The sequence below is a fragment of the Simochromis diagramma genome, unplaced genomic scaffold, assembly GCF_900408965.1.
Source record: "Simochromis diagramma unplaced genomic scaffold, fSimDia1.1 OVJJ01000646.1, whole genome shotgun sequence".
Lineage (NCBI taxonomy): Eukaryota > Metazoa > Chordata > Actinopteri > Cichliformes > Cichlidae > Simochromis > Simochromis diagramma.
Genome location: NW_024387279.1, coordinates 6,657,146 through 6,677,352, shown reverse-complemented (window position 1 = coordinate 6,677,352; position 20,207 = coordinate 6,657,146). Strand labels below are relative to the sequence as shown.

Here is a 20,207-nt window from a genome sequence, read left to right as displayed (position 1 = left end):
AGAAAACAATAGTGGAGACATTTCAAATCTTTGACCTCACCTTTACACTTACAGGATAATGCCGTGATGTTTGTTGTTCCATTCAATTCTAATTACATTATATAAAAATGTTACACAGCCGACAGCGGTGGGGTAATAATTTGGACAGATAATGTGATGACTGGGACTCAGGAAGCACTCTGTAGGAAACTGCAAAATCGAACCACTGCAGCACTTAAAGAGCTTAATCCAATTAGGCTCCACATTTATGCAATCTCAGAGTAAAACTCAAAAATGCTCCATGTCTGAGACGAGTAGAAATCTCTCCGGATATTAATTTATTTTCACCTCATTAGTGTAACCTGGAGTCAGCTGACAACTCTTGTTAGCACTGTCCTCATAAGAGGCGCTAACAGTGTAAATAAAGACATAGATATAAATTACAGTCATAGTGTATTCAAGAACTGAAGTTCATATGAGATGTGACTTCTCGCCAATCAGCCGAAACCAGCTGATTTTATGTACAATCACCAGAACGTCTGATTCTTGAAAACTGAGTCGAAAACACCTCAGATGAAAAACAACACTTCGTGTTTTTGAACAAAATGAAGACAAAATGCAGATGTGAGGTAAGAAAAACGTAAGTACCCCGCTACCACTTCCTGAGGAATTAATAGGGAAATAGCTGCCAAACCAATGCACTTGATTATTTGGCTCATTAACTGTGACCGACTCTATAAAAGCAGATGTTTTCTCAGTTTGCTGGTCTGAAGTGTTCATGTGTATGTTAACACAATGCCAAGGAGGTAAGACTTTAGCAATGATCTTGAGAGACAATTGCTGCTGCTCATCAATCTGGGGAGGCTTATAGGGCCATTTCCAAGTCCATCATTCCACACTGAGAAAGATTATTCACAAACGGAAAACATTCAAAACAGCTGCCAATCTTCCCAGGAGTGGATGTCCCAGCAAATTTACTCCAAGGTTAGACTGTACAATGATCAGAAAAACTGTAAAAATAACCACAGCATCTCAGCATATCATACCAGCAACCATGCATGTGGTGGAGGGGTGATGATTTGAGCTTGTTATACAGCCACGGGCACCTTGTAGTCATTGAGTCCACCAAGAACTCCTCTGTATACCAAGGTACTCGAGAATCAAATGCAAGATCATCTGTACAACAGCTAAAGCTGTGGTTATGCAACAGGAAAGTGATCCCAAGCACACCAGCACATTTGCAGTAAATGCAGAAGAGAATCAAGGCGTTGCAACAGCCCACTGAAAAATCTCGACCTCAGCTTGATGCTGCGATCAGGATCACGAGAGAGCTCTGAATAAACAAATGCCTGCAAACTCAAAGCACAGAAGCACCAATGTGAGACTGATATGTCATTCTGAAAATGATTTCTTTCATATTTTAGGGTTTTGCTACTTAAAGTGGCTCTACAAGCTACACGGTGTAAACTTTAAAACCGGATGAGAATCAGATCATTATTATTATTTTTGTCATTATACACAAAACCTTAAAATTAAAAGAGGGTGCACTTTCTTCACCATGGCTGTTGTTGAATATACAATCCTGATGTGTTTGAGGTGCTAAAGTAGGTAATTTGAAAAGTTTCCCTTAAAGTTGGTTTCCTACAGTATCCTTGAAAGCTCCCACCATCAGCACTGGCAGCAGCAGAAGTGAATGGATGTAAGTACAAGTGATTTCCATCTAGAAAGTGGGCTGCAGGGAATAAGTAATCAGTGTGCAAACTTTTTGGGGAGGTGAAGATTTCTGCCAAGTGTTAAATTTAGATAAACCAGCTTTTGAATAATTTAATATACAGAGGTGCCTTTTGTCCCGCTAACGCAAACAGCCAAAAGCTGGATACAGGGATACTGACACACACAATGGTGTATACACAAGGTGTGTAGACACACAAAGTAGACACAATGTATTTCAATGCACAAGAGATGCAATAAAACTGCAGACAACACAAGCGCATCCAAAAATCATATTACAAACTCATTATGAGCTGTAATGAAATACACTGAGCAATGCGAGGTTGTAAATACACCACCGTGTTTTCATTTTGGGTACTGAGCAAACAACTGTACAGACATTACAGTGTCATTACAAATGAGCTAACTTTCTCCCCTGCACATAAAATATAAACACATAAACACACGCAGATTTTAGTTACAAAAATACCATTAAAAAGCAGACATTCCTTTGGTTTTAAAAGTAAAGGTCACTCGGATGTTGAAGTGGTTGGCACACATAACATTTGTTTACTTTTAATAAGTTCCTACTGCAGTTATTCAGTCTGTGACACTTATGATACTATGCTATATTACAATATATATTATATTAGAATATATGAGTGAGTTATTAAAAAAGATAAACTAAATCTTACTGAGAAGCTGGTTTAGACAAGATCTTAATTTTACTTTCAAATGTTGCCGTACGATAAGAAGATAAATAAACGCATCATTACAGTGAAATTTAGTGCAATAATAAATGGTATAGAATAATGCGCCATAACAGAAACAGCAAATACAGACATTTTTCTGTCATGTTTTCTCTTGGCTCACATTTAAAAATAACTGTCCACACTCGGCCCAATTATTTCCAACTCATTGTCCTAACCGTGGGTCAGGGAGGAAGCCAATATTTGCAGCCTGGTTAAATGAAAAGGGGCATTTTTTCTCTCCTATATTCAGACTGCTTTCCATCAGTTTTGCCTCATTGGCCCCAGTGTAGGTGCTGCAGGAGACGGTTGAGATGAGAATGCCACAAATGGCCTGAAACTAATGTTGGCCTCTCTCACCCCGCAGATTTACAGCACTCTCGAAAGACTTTCCATTTTTTTCTTTTCTTCTTTTTTGTTTCAATCTCAGCCTGTCCCCCATTCTCCCTTTTCCATCTACCGTCCTCCCCGCTATTCAGTTCCTCCAAAAAAAAGGGAGTAATTCTTGCTATCTACCTTGGTATCCATTTAACTCAAGCTGTTTTTCAACCTCTCCATTTCCACTGCACTTACATCTGTCATGTCAAATAATTTGACAGCGAAAGCTTTGAAGCATATTCCATTTGAACACAATGGTAAATCAATGCCATCAAAGCTGCACCACTTGAAGTTCTTCATGACTGAAACGCACACGTCAAGGTAAATATGGCCTGCAGTAGAATGGAGCTCCTCTACTCCACTGGTGTCTGCGAGCGAGCGAGGGAGACAGAGAAACAGAGAGAGCCATTTCCATTTGTTTCAATGAAGAAAAATTGGCTCTGAGCAACTGAACCAGGATATTGCAATCAAACCTTTAACAGTGCGATGGTGTTGGCAATGAGAGAATGATATGAAACACAACATGGTAAACACAACATGAATAACTAATGAGTGTATGTATGAATGATTAACTAAATAAGACTAAATCCATTCATCCATCCATCCATGCTCTTCCGTTTATCCTTATCAGGGTCGTGGGGGGGCTGGAGCCTACCCCAGCTACCATAGGGCGAGAGGCGGGGTACACTGGACAGATCGCCAGTGTGTCGCAGGGCTAACACACAGAGACAGACCACCAGCAGGAGTTTTCCATTGTCAAATTTTTAGCAAGCACCTGCATGGTGTGGTTTACAATAGCATGGACACCCGAAAAACAATGCTGCTCAGCACTTACAGAAGGAACTGCTGATTTATGTGGATTTATTTTGATGATTTTGAAGAATAAATTTCTGTTTAGCTTGGATGTAAATGTAGCACGTCCCAGCATGATGTACGTCTGCTATGAGGAATTCTTTCTAAATATTTATTAAGATTTAAACTAGCAGGAACTGGATCTAAAGCCGTCTAAGGCAGAATTTATGATCCTGCAGAGGTAGCACGTTCACTGTCCGCTCCAGTCCGAGGACTGCCCGCCTGCCTGCAGAAAGCTTTGTTGCCAGATCAAGGCAGTATAAAAAGTATGTGGTACAAGTAAGACTGGTCTGTTGGCCTTTCTTGCTTGTGCTGTTGTTGGTCTGTCAGCAAGTTGCAGAGAAGAGTAAAGTTATGCAGTGACATAGAAACTGCTGAAGAGAAACAGAGTAGCAAACACAATGAAACGTGTCCACTGTAGCCACTGTCTGCTTTTCATGCTGTATATTTTATTTTTGAAGTTTTTGATTGCGATTCCTGGTGAACTCCAATGTTGCTCCCTGCTCTATTCCGGCCCACTTGTCAACCAATGAACATTCAGCAGACGCTTACGTCATCTGCGTTCAACTACAGAGCAGTCAGGGTCTTGGAGGGCTGCGTAAACGTGCATCTAGTGGGTAAATAGCCCCCTCCTCCCTCTGTCAGAACAGAAACGTGTATGCAGATGGACTATAAATTATGATTAACTGGCATAAACCACATATCCTAGTGCAGAGGTGTCAAAGATAAGGCCTGGGGCCCAAAATCGGCCCAGCAAAGACTCCAATCTGGCCTGCTGGACTAATGGCATACATTTTGACTTTATTTTGAAGCTTTTTCTAATGATTAAGGCCTCCCTGTGGCCATTTGCATGTATATTAAACCAATGTAACTGATAGCTAAATACACAGTTAACAAATGTATATTTTACAGTTAAATCTAAGCTGTCATGCTGACAGATTGCTTTCGTTTACTACAGAATAATTACTTTATCATGTACAAAATCTGAGACAGTCTGCTGAAATCGCACTTCTTTTAGTTACATTAATTTCTTTACACTGACTGAAAGGGGAGTTTAACTGGGCCGGCCCACTTAAGATCAAAGTGGGTTGTATGTGACCCACAATGTAAAATTAACCAATGGTTAATTGGTCTTTCCAAGCCCGATGAAGCTTTACGTGAGAGCTTGAGTGTAGAAACGTGAGAGGACAAAGCTCAAAGAGAGCGAGTGTGTCCTGAAATCAAGTGTGAGAGCTTTAAAGGTTGTTCTTGGCTACTTCTGAGACCAGCGAGATAAAGCACAGAATCCCCCCTGCTCCTTTCCTCGGCAGCCTGTCAGAATGAAGAAATATGTTGCAGAGAGAGCCGGGGACAGACAAGCGCATAGACCAAGAGAGTCGCATCCCTTATGGTGCACTGCTTTCCGCCCCGGCCAAGGGATAAGGCACGTCTATACTCTGGTGCAATGTATGTAAGAGCATGATCAACCTCAGCACTGACGTGGTCACAAGTATGCAGAAAAGCCTTAATCCAACAAGAAAAGGGGATAAAAGAGGGTCCATTTCTCCAGCAGGGCAGCACAATTTGGGCCCTCCTGTGACACTTCATGGCCCCGTTTTGTGTGTTTATGTGTGAGGCTGAGGCTTCCATGCTAGCTGACACGCCTGTGAAAGGCGATTTCCGTAATCCTGAAGTGTAAGCCTTACTGTACAAATGGGCGTAAGGGACTTTGTGTGTGTTAGTGTGTGTCTGTGTGTGTCAGAAATGGTAGTAAAAGCTGCATCTCTGTGTTGGTGACTGATAAGAGGCAGTGAGTGAGGAGAGATTAGTCAACCAGCAGACAGCCACAAGAGTGTGACACCTCCACGAGAGTCTTGCTTTAGATTTTCCTTATTTGTTTTGCACTGGTCGTATTAGGGACTGGTTACATACCAGTATAGTCAAATTCTCTCCTTTTGATTGTGAGAATTGTGACATTTTACTCAGAGAATGACAGAGTGGTAGATGGGCTGCAGAGTAAAATTGAATTCTTTTGAGTCCCGGGGCTATAACAGCAAATGTGCTCTGAAAAAAATGCTTACAATTCAAACTAAAACTGGTATTATTGAAAGAGAAATGTGTGACTGGAATCATTACTTCAGACCGGCGATTCATGCCTTATTTTTCTAAAATGTGCTCAGAGTGAGAGAAGTAAAAATTTAGTTTTGAATTTTAAAATCAATTACTTTTTCATTTCATTTTTCATTTCCATGCATTTCCCCGTTTCCTTTTCATGTTCGACTTCATAACAAATTCAGCAGCAAAGGTCTGTTTGGAGGGTTAAAAATCAATTTGACAACCAACATGTGATTATGTAGTCTAGGGTAGTGGTGGAAAAACCTCGGCAATCCTATTTGGTTAAACTGCGCTTTGTTTTTGTCATTGTTTGCACAGACAGAGGTATCTGTAGTGTACGTATGACAGAATTCAGCACTGGAATAAAGTACTTCAGCACACAAGCTAACATTCAACCAGAATGGCCTGAAGCGACCTCAAAGTTTTAACAGTAAAAGTGACAAACTGGTAAAAGTCTTCACAGAGCTCCAGTTTGAATCACAGAATAGACATTGGACAGATATGCAAGAGCTGATACTTCACGATCATAAACGTACTTCCTCGTGTTGTTATTGTCTGCTCCCTCCTCTCTGTTCACAACTCACACTGATCAAAGTCTGTAATAACCTTAAATAACCTGAATTACTGTGAAGCAGCATTACTCATGCCTTCCACAAGTGTATTCACGGCCCGCTTGTTTGTCGATGGCCTGATAATCAAAACCCACATCTTCCTTTTCATTATTATCAAAACATTCCATGTGACAATTAAATTTATTTGTGTATTCTGGCTCTGATAACACTTTTATTACAGCTGCCAAGGAGGTTATGGTTTCGGTTATGTTTTTGGTAGCATTTGTCATTCTGTCTTTAACCCTTTAAGACCTACCATAGAACCAAGTCCGCCAGAGCTGATATTATATTTTTACATGCTGTAGTGCCATTTTTGGGAGCATTTCAAGTTGCTATACATCAATACAACTGTTAATGCCCAAATTTTAATAATATGTATGCATTAAGTGCATAGTAATTACATAAATTGCAAAACAGTGCAATAAACTACAAAAAAATTGAAAATCGTTTTTGTTTTTTTAACATATATTTGTAGTTAGAGAAATTTAAGAGGCTTATCCCTCAAAACTGTAAATACAAAAAAGTTGCACAAAATAGTTTCCCACCACAGGAAATTTATTTTGAGTGTCTTCATAGTTTTATTTTTGAAATACACCAATTTTTATATGCTGCAGGAAAAACGAAAATATATATTATAGTGCAAATTTGCAAAAAAGCAGCATATGCATCAAAATAAAATATTTCCAGCAGTGCAATATGAGTCCTAAGCATCCCAGAAACGACACAGAAAGTCATAAAGTCAAAGATAACTTTTAAAAACACAAGTATAGGCTCATGAGGCCCTGATGGTAAAAAACTACATTTCCGCGAAAATGACGTCACTTCCGGTTTCGGGCAGGTAATGGCGGACATGTGAAAGTTCGCTCTGACGTCTATTCCAACGTAGGAAGTGGTATGAACAGCTGATCGGATCGGCAAAGCGTGTTTCTGGAATATTATGTTTTTGTTGCTGCAAGTGCTTTTTATGCAGTTTTTGCAAAGCTATACAGGGAGTGCAGAATTATTAGGCCAGTTGTATTTTTGAGGAATAATGTTATTATTGAACAACAACCATGTTCTCAATGAACCCAAAAAACTCATTAATATCAAAGCTGAATGTTTTTGGAAGTAGTTTTTAGTTTGTTTTTAGTTTTAGCTATTTTAGGGGGATATCTGTGTGTGCAGGTGACTATTACTGTGCATAATTATTAGGCAACTTAACAAAAAACAAATATATACCCATTTCAATTATTTATTTTTACCAGTGAAACCAATATAACATCTCCACATTCACAAATATACATTTCTGACATGCAAAAACAAAACAAAAACAAATCAGCGACCAATATAGCCACCTTTCTTTGCAAGGACACTCAAAAGCCTGCCATCCATGGATTCTGTCAGTGTTTTGATCTGTTCACCATCAACATTGCGTGCAGCAGCAACCACAGCCTCCCAGACACTGTTCAGGGAGGTGTACTGTTTTCCCTCCTTGTAAATCTCACATTTGATGATGGACCACAGGTTCTCAATGGGGTTCAGATCAGGTGAACAAGGAGGCCATGTCATTAGTTTTTCTTCTTTTATACCCTTTCTTGCCAGCCACCCTGTGGAGTACTTGGACGCGTGTGATGGAGCATTGTCCTGCATGAAAATCATGTTTTTCTTGAAGGATGCAGACTTCTTCCTGTACCACTGCTTGAAGAAGGTGTCTTCCAGAAACTGGCAGTAGGACTGGGAGTTGAGCTTGACTCCATCCTCAACCCGAAAAGGCCCCACAAGCTCATCTTTGATGATACCAGCCCAAACCAGTACTCCACCTCCACCTTGCTGGCGTCTGAGTCGGACTGGAGCTCTCTGCCCTTTACCAATCCAGCCACGGGCCCATCCATCTGGCCCATAAAGACTCACTCTCATTTCATCAGTCCATAAAACCTTAGAAAAACCAGTCTTGAGATATTTCTTGGCCCAGTCTTGACGTTTCAGCTTGTGTGTCTTGTTCAGTGGTGGTCGTCTTTCAGCCTTTCTTAGCTTGGCCATGTCTCTGAGTATTGCACACCTTGTGCTTTTGGGCACTCCAGTGATGTTGCAGCTCTGAAATATGGCCAAACTGGTGGCAAGTGGCATCTTGGCAGCTGCACGCTTGACTTTTCTCAGTTCATGGGCAGTTATTTTGCGCCTTGGTTTTTCCACACGCTTCTTGCGACCCTGTTGACTATTTTGAATGAAACGCTTGATTGTTCGATGATCACGCTTCAGAAGCTTTGCAATTTTGAGACTGCTGCATCCCTCTGCAAGATATCTTACTATTTTTGACTTTTCTGAGCCTGTCAAGTCCTTCTTTTGACCCATTTTGTCAAAGGAAAGGACGTTGCCTAATAATTATGCACACCTGATATAGGGTGTTGATGTCATTAGACCACACCCCTTCTCATTACAGAGATGCACATCACCTAATATGCTTAATTGGTAGTAGGCTTTCGAGCCTATACAGCTTGGAGTAAGACAACATGCATGAAGAGGATGATGTGGACAAAATACTCATTTGCCTAATAATTCTGCACTCCCTGTATGTGGAAGGAAACCGGGACCTAGGACAAGCTGATGGCATAAGATGTAAGTACAACTCCTCCCGTTCCATATGCAAAAAAAATTATTGCGCTAGCTCACGTGGTTGCAGTTCTACCGGGATTTAAAAGTAGTTGCGCAAAATGGAGCATGCCCGCTCTGACCGGCTTTAAAGGGTTAAGCTTGGCAGCTTGAAAAGTTTTGATGGGAAAAAACTTTGTAAGGCTGCAGACTGGGGTCGTGTTAACAATCCATTATAATTTGGCTTACATCCACCAGGGGCTTCAAGGTCAACTCAGTGATTTATTGGTCAAAATTTGACAGAAAGCCTTAAAACTCAGAAACTATGATTCTTACAAATGTGGTGTGTATGCTTAGCAAATAGAAAGTACAGTACGAAGATTTAAAATATCATGTCACATTTGACCTCTGACCTCTCCTTCAAGAGAGAAAGATCAAAGTGATAATAATGCCATATGAATCTTTTTAAATCGTAGGTTTTTAGACTGACAATCGTCACTGGATACTTTTTGAGTACACGATGTACATGTACCCCGTTCCTGAATATGTATAATTTCTTGCTGTTTTCTTGGAAAACAAAATAAACTTGTGATCAAAACTTTTTTCTCTTGTTATTTATAACTAAACATTTAAACACATTTTACTAAACAGTGAAATGAATGCTAAAAATGCACTATAGCCACATAGTAATATTAAAAAAAATAGTTCCTCAAGCCCTTATAATTATGTTTAAAACAGGTTTAAACAGGGCAAATAACAGCAGCTTGTACTTTGCATTTGGTTTTACTGCACACTAACTTCTCAAAGTACACTTAAAAAGAACAAAGAAAACAAAATCAATATATAAAAGAATACTGTTCCCTTAAAAGTAAATACTGCCTGGAGTGTGAGCTGCCTTGGTGGATATTTACTCTCTGGGTGCTGTATATAAACCCTTAATAAATCCAGATGTCCAAGTATGTAAAAGAGTGGGGATCAGTGCAGCAGCCAAAAACCCTGAAACTGGTTTACAAAAACTTGTCAGTTCTGCTACATATTCAAATAAGGCTTTATTAGCACAAATTTCACAAAGTCTAATTTATAGAGACCTGAGCTCACGCACAGACAAAAACGGGCTGGAGGCTGAATTGATAAAAACACTGTTAAAGCTCACAGCATCATAAAAGGTAAAAATGTCTTAAAAATGAAATTGTTTAAATATGGACACTTGGCTTTACTGTTTGCATTCTCAGTGTTTTATCCGCAGCTTTTTACATGCAAAATTTTGCATGTTTTGTATCTATCCCCATGTCACAGCTAAAGAACTGAAATGTGCACAACACCGTCCCAATAACAAAACAAAACTGACTGCATCTTCTTCCACAATCCATCCTTAAAAAAGTGCTTGGGCTCCTTGTACACTCAATAACAACATGGATCTATATCCCACAAAGAGATGCACTGTGATGTGAAAAAGTAGTGGAAAAGCTACATCAGAAGATGTAGAAATCTCACTGAGAGAAAATAAGTATTCTGTAGCTCTGCTCTTCTGAAACCAAGCAAGAAAGTTATATTTTTGCTCATTTCAAAAAGAGCTCGACCAAAATATTTTGCAATTTAATGTTTCTTTCATTGGGTAGATACTGGGTTAAGTCACCTTCTGTTACAAGGTTGTTCACAAGTTATTTAGCACAAGGTTCTCCACAAACGTGAGTGTGAGATTGAAGAGGGGACATTATCATTTGGCCGTCCCAGTCATGAACGGCTCCACAGCGCTGTGGATATCACTGCGTCTAGGCAGGATTCTGACTTAGAGGCTTTCGGTCACAATCCTGCAGATGGTAGCTTCGCACCATTGGTGCCAAACACATACATCAAATGTTTAAACTTGCAATTCCTGTCGTACTGAACAGGACTGCTATAGCAACAACACATCTTCAGCAGGGTAAAACTAACCTGTCTCACGACAGCCTAACCCCAGCTCACGTTCCATTTAATGCCGCTCGTCTTAGTCTTCACACAAGTCAACAAAAAGCCAGATCAGCACCGTTTTCAGTTTTATTCCACTCTGACCTCGAGGCAGAGGTCTTGCTCTCCTCCCTTGACTTTTTCTTCTGTTACCTCTCTGACTTCTCTATGCCTCCTGCCCCGTGTGAGAAAAACATACCACTTCTAACTTTCTCCCAGAGTGATCACTTTAGATGCAAATATATTTGACTTACAATAGCCCTAAAAACTTACTCCTTTAAACAACCTATTTCAAAAGAAGGTATTTTTCCCGCTTTTAAAAAAAAAAAAAATGATTTTTTTGTGGTCCCCAGAAGCACAGCAGACAAATCACCTGGCATCATAACTTAAATCAGAGACAAGAGCTGTGCTTTTTTACCCGCTGGGTGTGCTTGATAGAAAATCTCAAAATGTAGAATCTCTCAGCCTCATGGTGATTGTAAGAGATACTACAGAATATTCCCCAGTCTTCTCTCTTTCTTTGCTTCGGTAAGTAGTTTGAAAGAAAACATGGCTTCTACCTGGCTCTTCTTTCAATCTTAGCTTTTCGCAAAGATAACTATACAAAAGTTACATAAAAGTTTGTGGTGCATCAAACATATTTCACATCAGAAAAAGACACATTGTTTGCTGAAGTTACTCAGACTGTCACTTACTCTGACAAGCATATGAGGGAAAGGTCCTCTGGAGTTTTCAGGCACATTAATAGGCGGGATGACCCAGTCTCGCTTCTGTCGCCTCAGCCCGTTGGCAGAGGAGCCTCTCTGATGTTTTCGAAGGAACTTGATAACCCTGGGTGGTGAGTCCCAGACTCTTGACAGCATTTCCTCAATGCCAATCTGAAAAGAAAATGCCACACATATCATAATATATCATGCCATTCTATGTCCTGCACTGAATAATTTTGCGTAATCTTTCATTCGATATTATTTTTGCCATGCCGGGCTTGAAGGTGATTTTACAAAGTGCTGTGAAATGAAAAGTTTTCTCTGCTAAAAGTAAAATACCTGGTGTCAGTGTAACAACAGGTTTTAGGAGAGTGATGGAGGCAGGCACTGGGAAATATAAATAAACATCCCTATGAATGCGGCTGCATCACAATTCCTGCCTTTGGCATGACACCTGAGCCTGCCCAAGTCCTCAGCTTCTGCCTCAGAAAGTGAGATTTCCCCCCAGGCTGCATAGCTGGGTTTTGTCCATAGAGCTGCTGTGCTTTGTCTGCATCCCAGCACAGATTTTTGCAGACAGACATGCTTTCCTCCCATCCCTGTCCTCCCATGCAACACTTTGCCCAGACACAACTCTGTCATCAAATCAAATAGTAAAACACTTTTTTTCTTTGTTTTTGTTTTTTTTTATCATTATTTTCGATGTTGTCGAGAACAGTCCACACATATACGGTAGCGACTAAATCGTGTCTATGCTCTGGACTAGTATTCTGTTTCTCAGACAGTGTGTGTTCTCTTATTTTTGATGCACTTTCAAACATCATACAGACCACAGTGGTGGGGACAAGTTATTGCAGTGCATGGGCGAAGACACCCCACCACACTGCACTGACCTCCCCCAGCTATGGCTGCAGAGAGAAGATTGTGTTCTTACTCATCTTGCCTGGTGAAATAAGGGTTAGAAGGGTGTGTAAAAGACTGAGTGTTTTTCCCCGGATCCTCTATGGTGTCCTCCTGTGTAATATGGCTATATTTCTGTAATCCACCTATAATCCTATTGTTGTCTCTGCACCCCGCGTACACACACACATTCACTGGCAGTGTGTCGCTGTCACCTGAAGCACAGTGGAAATCCTCCCGCTCGTCCCACCTGGAATACACACAACACAGTGGCACAGGGACGTGTGCGCACGAGCAAACAGACGAGTTACCACGCCAAACGCAGGCCGGCAGTTCATCCTATCAGCGCACATCTGCTTTCCCTGCGAGGGAGGCAGACTGTAAGCTACACCCGAACAAACACAGTGAATATTTTTCATCTTTTGTTTTAACTCTTCCCTCATTCACAGCTCAGAGAACTGGACCGTAAGCTCAAGCTCAGGCTCTGAGGCAGCAGGGGCTGAGGGTTTAGCCGGAACGCCACGTAGGGGAAGCGGGGCAACCAGGGGTGAACGGTTAGGGGACAGAAAGAAGAACGAGGGGACCAGATGTGTTTCCCAGATAAGATGGCTCTCATTCTAGCTTCACTCATCCAAAACACTCACAGGTACCAACTGGCACAGTGGAGGCAGCGTGTGCCAGGCCCATCCACGGTAGGCAGGTGGAATTAGTCTCTATCTGTGAATTTGAGAGTGTTTCTGTGGCTGAGTGTGTTAGCAAATGTCTGTTAAAAACAAAAACAAGGGAAAATAGGCCAGCATATCAACATGACAAACATACAACAGAAAAAAAGCCCGACTCTCCAAACGGAATGATGATGATTGAGAATATTTATACAGGCGTATACGGTCAGTTATGACATGTGCCATAGTTCATCCTCAGCTATGTTCAGTTTGGTTTGCTGCTCCTATGATAAAACCCTTATCTGCTTTCCCGGCTATCAGCAGAAAACACAATAAATGAATGGATACTCTTTATCGATCCACCTACTGATGATAACAAGGTTGAAGAATTCCAATCGGTCGGGCCTCAACATTCCTTGGAAGGAATGAAGAAGTGAATAAGAGATACAGTCAGGCAGAGTGACAAACAACCAAAGGGAGATATCCTTTATTGTAAGCCTGCTTGTGGATGATATCAGTATAGTGGCTGCATGTGACTGTCACTTTCAAACAGCATAGCAGATGACAGGCTGCTGGCATCCTGACAGACCCGAAATTACAAAGAAAAACTGGAACACGCTCTCGGTGGGCTTGCATGGAACTAGGTGCATTAGGTTTGGGATTTTTCTTTTTTGGTCTGAATGGTGAGTTCAGTCATGCCTGTGCGCACATATGGAGAATTGTGTGTCCCAGCCTTAATGCAATGTGCAATGCATGTGCGCACATGGGCAATTGTGTAAAAATAATGCATGAACATATGTGCATGGTGAGTTGTCTGTGAGTTTGCACGTCTCAGTGTGTGTGATTGTGCACTCGAACACATAACAAGGAGTCAGTTAGTGTGCCTCTGATGTGCCGGAGGCTCCTGAAACCCAAAGGCATGCAGGGCCAGCTGGCACCTCTCTGCTCCCAGGCATGTTTCGTGTTGCTGGGGCAGTCTTCAAGCCCGCAGTCCCTGAGCCCTGAAGCTGACATCTGGAGGTTATCAGTCTGACAAACAGGCAGAGCCATACAATAAGCGTGTGTGCTCACTGATATATCTGCTCTGAAACATTTGATTCAGATTTTTACTGCAGCAGTTTCCCTTCTAGTTTCATTAATACAAAAAGACATCAGAGCGCTAGTCTCCAATAAGACGAATGTTCTTTGACATCTTTTATCAAAACCTAAATTGAAGAAAAAAAAGACATTTAAAAATAAAACTTTCCATCTAAAAAAAAAAGAGAAAAGAAAACAAAAGTTGAAATTTTAGTTGTTTCTCTTTGACTGTTGAGAGTTGCAGCTTTCCAGGGTGGACTGTCAACATCATCAGGCTTTAATCACAAAGTTAAAGCAGAATGAAAAAAAAAAAAGCAAGCATCCAACCCTGACGCTGTTTTCAATGACCGCTGGACCCCAGGGTCCTACGTTCCAACCTGCTCTCGGCATTCGCTGTAATCTACCTTGAACAGGTGAGGCTTTCTGAGGAGAGTGTGGTTAAAATGCAAATCAAATAAGCACTAAAACCTGTTCCGGCAACCGGTGGACTCCAAATCCAGTGGTGCATAACTGATGGGCTCTAAGCTGGTGGAGAAGGCAAACCAACGTGCCATGAAATCAGTATGAGTTGGAGAGCACTCAACGAGAGGCCCTACCTGTGTGTGGTGCGATAGCTTGAGTACATAAACACAGCGGAAAGGGATTTCAGGCCAAAGATGCTCTATACTTCTATTGCTCCGGTATTGTACACTGGGAAAATTAAATGCTAAAATTAACGGGTGGAGCACATTCCTGGTATGATAATTTCTGCCTCTGAAACAGAACAGAGATACTAAGGTGGTTATTAAAAGCAAATCAGCGCACTCTCGCTGGTGCTATACAACAAAGAGAGCACAGCAGGAGAAGGAAGCCAAAGTATATTCAGCGATGAAGCCAGATCATCCGAGTGCAGATGAACCAAGAGCACGATTTGTTACACTAGTGCACCTCTCAAAACAAAACGAGCTGGTGTTTGAGGTGTATGTCTTTTAATCGCCATTGGGATAAACGAGGATATCTCGGGCTTTTTATATTCTTTACTATTATTGCTACCGTTTATTATGCAGAGATAGGCTGCGGTTAGGTGATGTGATTATGATAACCTCTTTTTCTAAAATAACTATTGACTTTCAGAACAAAGCCATGGGCTCAGATAACAACTGCTTTCCTATGTGGGTATTTATTGAGCTAGAATAGGAAAATGGGCCACCCAGTTCAACAGTACTGCTCTGAAATGAGAAGTTTTAACGTCAATTCCCAGACATCATGTGAAGTCACGGCACTGAAAACTGTACAGTGTACAGTAATTACACAAGTGCTAAAACCCTAAAGTTCATTTTGACAAAAGAAGCAAAAAAAAAAAAATTATAGCATCTTAAGAAAAGGCTAAGACTTTTGTACTGGTGCCACGGATTACACGGCTAAATATACTGCACTGCACTGCACTGTGATTAGTGTGAAATTGTACATGGTAGCGAACTTACCTGGCAATCTTAAAAAGGTAATTTAAATTATTAAATGAAATCATTGTCTCTGTGAACATGTCAGCGAGTGGGTTCTGCTGCTCTGTCAGGTGACACTGGAGCCGCTAAACATTTTGGCCTTTGTGCCTTGAAATAACAGCCCCCCTTTAACTCTTTCCCTCTTGGACGCCTACTAGAAATAAACCTTGTATCTCTTTTCTGAACTCAGCGGTTTCTGTCATATATCAGGCCTGTTTCCAGAACAAAAAGAGTGGGTGTGCGTCAGAACTTTGTGAGGGTAATCTCTGTCTATCCAGCTTAGTAGAGCTACCCTTGGAAAAACCTGGAAACTATTCAAATGGTCATCAAATCAATATATACTGAGGTGTCAAAACCCATTGTTAGAGCACAGGGGCGGTCGTAAGATGTCACCTTTATGGGGAAAAGAGTTACAAAAACTGCAATTTCTCGCAATAGAAAGACTTAATTGGTTTTGCTTTGTAGCTTCACTTGCTGTTTAGGTTTAGGAAAAGATTGGTTTGCATTACAATATGTTGTTTTACTCACCCTGCAGACTGAAAAGTGATGCTCACCCATTGTGTTCAAACATAATGCCAAAGGATGCTTTACGAGTATCCATGTGTGACAACTTGGGACTAATAGAGCCATCTCGCTCATGCCTAAACTCAGAATAAAACTAAAAACTAGAGTGCCTATAGGCTCTCAGTCTTGTTGCATAAATTTCTGTGAAACTGCTTTGGGTAACAATAATGTCATTATTTTGTCTCTCACTTAAGTTCTGAGTGTTTCTGCACTAGTTTGCTCGAGCAAGTTTTTACTTAAAGGAGTGAGACTGGACAGCATGACCTCGCCTGCAGTCAGAGCATCTGCAGGGTTGTGTAACATCATAGGAGGCCACTTTCAAATCAAACTCTGTCAGTTATCTGGGCGAATTCTCTACCTTCTGTCTGTGTGACAGCTAACACTAAAACCCAGATGAGTCCTTTCTGATACCTACTAGTCATAAATAGTAGATGTCAGTGAGGACAAACAAGTATGACGCATGTGACAAGTACTGAAACTATATCATTTCTTCTTCATATTCTTCTTTTTCTGGCTGCCCCCTTTAACCCTTTAAAGCCTGAACCACAAAATAATTGTCAGAAAATACAAATATTTGAGTGTCTCTTAAACATTTTCACAAATTAAAAAAAAATGAATACATATCTACATCGTCATAATAACAATGTTGGTCCAGGATCAACATCGCAACTGACCAATGAAGTTGTCTGAGAATTCAGTTAGCATTAGCCAAGAAGTTAGCTAATGCTCTTAAAAACTATCACTAGCAAACCAACACGAGTAACCTAAATTTGGTTAATGGGAAACCTAACTTGATACTAGCAAATCTATGACATCACAACAAGAGGATCCTGGACTAACATTATTATGATGATTCGGGAACAACACCAACATGGGGGGATATCAGGTACACAACTCACCCCATCCCTAGCATCCCCCTCTGAATACATGGAATTTAAATAGTGAGAAGCATAATCTTTTCCATATTTTTGGTTCCTTAAATGGGAATCCCTTCACCTGTGTGTCCGTTATTCAAAGTTACCCTATAGTACACACCCTATTTTAACAAATACATTTTCCAAGACTATGCTATTGATGAAACAATTATTTACTTTAATTTCTCCTCAGGGCCCAGGAGCAATTTCCCACTCAGGAGACTGGAATTAAATTTTACTGTTGCACTGTTCCACCCGATTTATATCAAGTGAGGAGCAAGTGACAGGAACACATGTAAACACGGCTGCAGCGAAGAATGCACACTGTACTGATTTTCAAATTTCCATGTGATTAGAGAAAACACATTTATTTATTTTTTTGTTCAATTATTGAATCCTTCTCCAGCTCCTCGTTGCAAAGAACATAATTACACGCTCAAACTACATCACCTGGTCTTCGCAGACTCCACCAGAGTGGAACATTAGCTCAATCAATGTCAATTATTTCCCAGTCTCCATTATTGCACTGCCAGGAGTGGGCAGAATTTTAATCCCCACTCTGGAATTGCTTTAGCAACATGAGTCTTTGGGCTTTTTGTCATGATTAGAAACATGACTGAACATTAAGCCCAGTGGCATTCAACAAGTAGTGCAGGAAAAACGATAATGGGTTCGTCGCTCAACAAAGTGCAGCCTAGCAGTGGAAGCCGGTAACAGCGGCCATACATTTGCCCCGTCTAGCTTTACAGTCTTTGTTAGCAAATAGGGCCATGTGTCTACTTGTCACGTACAGCGAAGCACTACATCTTTACTGCTGTGCATAAACTGTGATTAAAATCTTACATTAGAGACAGTTGGAAACACAAGATCTTGCATTTCACCCTCAGCTTAACCAAAGGATAGAAACCTTTATCACAGAGATACTTTGAAATAAAAGTCAAATGAAAAAAAATCGAATGAAAAAAAAGCATATCTGAGCAAAAAATAAACAAATAAAAAAATTGGATTGCAGGCTGATTGCATTTTATTGAGACCAACTCCAGATTCAAATCAGCTTATGAAATCTAAATCCTTTCAGAATATTTTTTATCAAATATAGTGAGGTTTAGCTCTCAACATTTGTAAGCCATTAAAGCTGAAAACTAAAGCAAAGATCTGTAATTACGGTTTATTGGCTGATTAGACTGAACCAACCATGTTAATTTTCACAAGTCTGTTGCTCCAATCTTGAAATTAGACGAGCAGCAGAACATGTTACATGAAATGTTTATTGAACATCTGTTGCACGCATACTTCCACGATTTGTTTTTTTTATAACCTACTTTCTTCACAAGCACTCTACATGCAGAGCTATTAAGTCAATAAAACACATTATTTATTGGACAATGACACAATTCTTGCAGTTGTGCCTCTGAACATCCCCACAATGGGGTTTAAATCAAACAATCATTTTGGGATTAAAGTGCAGACTTTCAGCTTTAACTCGAGGGGTTTAACAACATTTTTGTTGCATGACCTGTTTCTGAATTACAGCCATTTTTATGCACAATCCTCCTTTTTCAGAGGCTCTAAATTAATTGTACAATTGACTGATTAAGCAGTTTCATGGCCAGCTGGGTCCTGCTCCCTTATTATTTCATGGCAAATGAAGCAGACATAATATCTGAAGTTGCCTCAAAGAGCCAAATTTGTATTTTATAGCTTTTTGTGGTGATTTATGTAGGAAGCTCATCATTAGGCTGATATAAAACCCCAAAATAAAATAAACCTATTCGAGAGTTTCCAAACCTGGTGTATTTAAAAGGGCTTCAAAGACAACAGAAGGCAGCTGAAGTGGATGATCGCAGAATTATTTTTGTGGTCAAGAAAAAGAACTTCATAGCCTTTTATTGAGTCATAAACACCCTTGAGGAAGCAGGTATATGATTTGTAGACTTTGATAGAAACCCCAAAATGAGTCTCTCAGTTCTGCAAAAAGAAAGGTCTGTGCACAAATGAAATGAAGTTTAACTTGTATCAGAGTGATGAGAGAAACAGGTCGTGATCCAAAGTATACTGCATTACTTATCAAACATGATAAACACTGATGATGTGGCTGTTGATAGAAGTAGCAGGATAAACCGTAAAGTGTACAGGACTGTACTCTCTGCTAATGTTCACCCAAATGCTGCAAAACTGTTCAGCACTTCATAGTCCAAATGGATAATGACCCAAAGCACACTGCAAAGGTAACACAACCTGAGCTTCTCAAGGCAAAGACATCGGATATTCTTGATCCGTGACCTCATGTCAACCCAAGGAGCTTTTCAGTCTCTAAATACAAAACTAAATGCAGAGACCCACAAACAAGTAAGTGAAGGTGGCTGCAGTAAAAGTCTAGCAGTGCATCTCCAGGGAGGAAACACAGTGTAGTGGTGTCCGTTGGTTCGAGACTTAAAAACAATCCTTATAGTTACAATTATGGTAGCTTGTCCAATTAATCTTGAGCCTCTGTCGCTAGGGAACTGTGTACAAAAATGACTGTAACTTTTGAACAATTAATGCAAGATTTTTGTAAAACCCCTTGAATTAAAGCTGAAGGTCTTCACTTCAATCACTGTTTGATTTGAAACCCAATGTAATTATATAGAGAGGCAAAACTGCAAAAATGACGTCTTTGTCCAAGGCCTTTTTTGTGCCTCTAGAGGTGCAAGAGATAGACAAGAAAGAAAGAAAGAAAGAAAGAAAGAAAGAAAGAAAGAAAGAAAGAAAGAAAGAAAGAAAGAGAAATGTTGCTATGTTGTTCTTTGCAAGTAATAACTGTTAAAAATAATCACTGGCCAAAAACCACCCATTAAGGCAACTGACAGATTTAGTTTTCACAGCTTACAGGTGCAGCTAGTACCCATTGCTAACTGAATACAGCAGAGTAAAACGGGCCATCCAAATATAAAAGTTTGCTCAAGCCCAACACCTTTCACCTTTGTTTTGTCCTGTTTCGTTCTCTTTTGTTTTTGTCAATAGTCAGTAGTCAA

The 20,207-nt window shown here is 40.4% G+C and overlaps 1 protein-coding gene across 2 annotated transcripts in view; it reads right to left on the bottom strand.

The window, feature by feature from the left end:
• Positions 1–20,207, bottom strand: part of cdh4 (cadherin 4, type 1, R-cadherin (retinal)) — a 214,489-nt gene that overhangs the window by 62,240 nt on the left and 132,042 nt on the right. For both annotated transcript variants that reach the window (XM_040002896.1, XM_040002897.1), the window contains exon 5: positions 11,584–11,766. In XM_040002896.1, the coding sequence (XP_039858830.1) occupies positions 11,584–11,766 (183 nt within the window). The remainder of the gene's footprint in view (positions 1–11,583; positions 11,767–20,207) is intronic.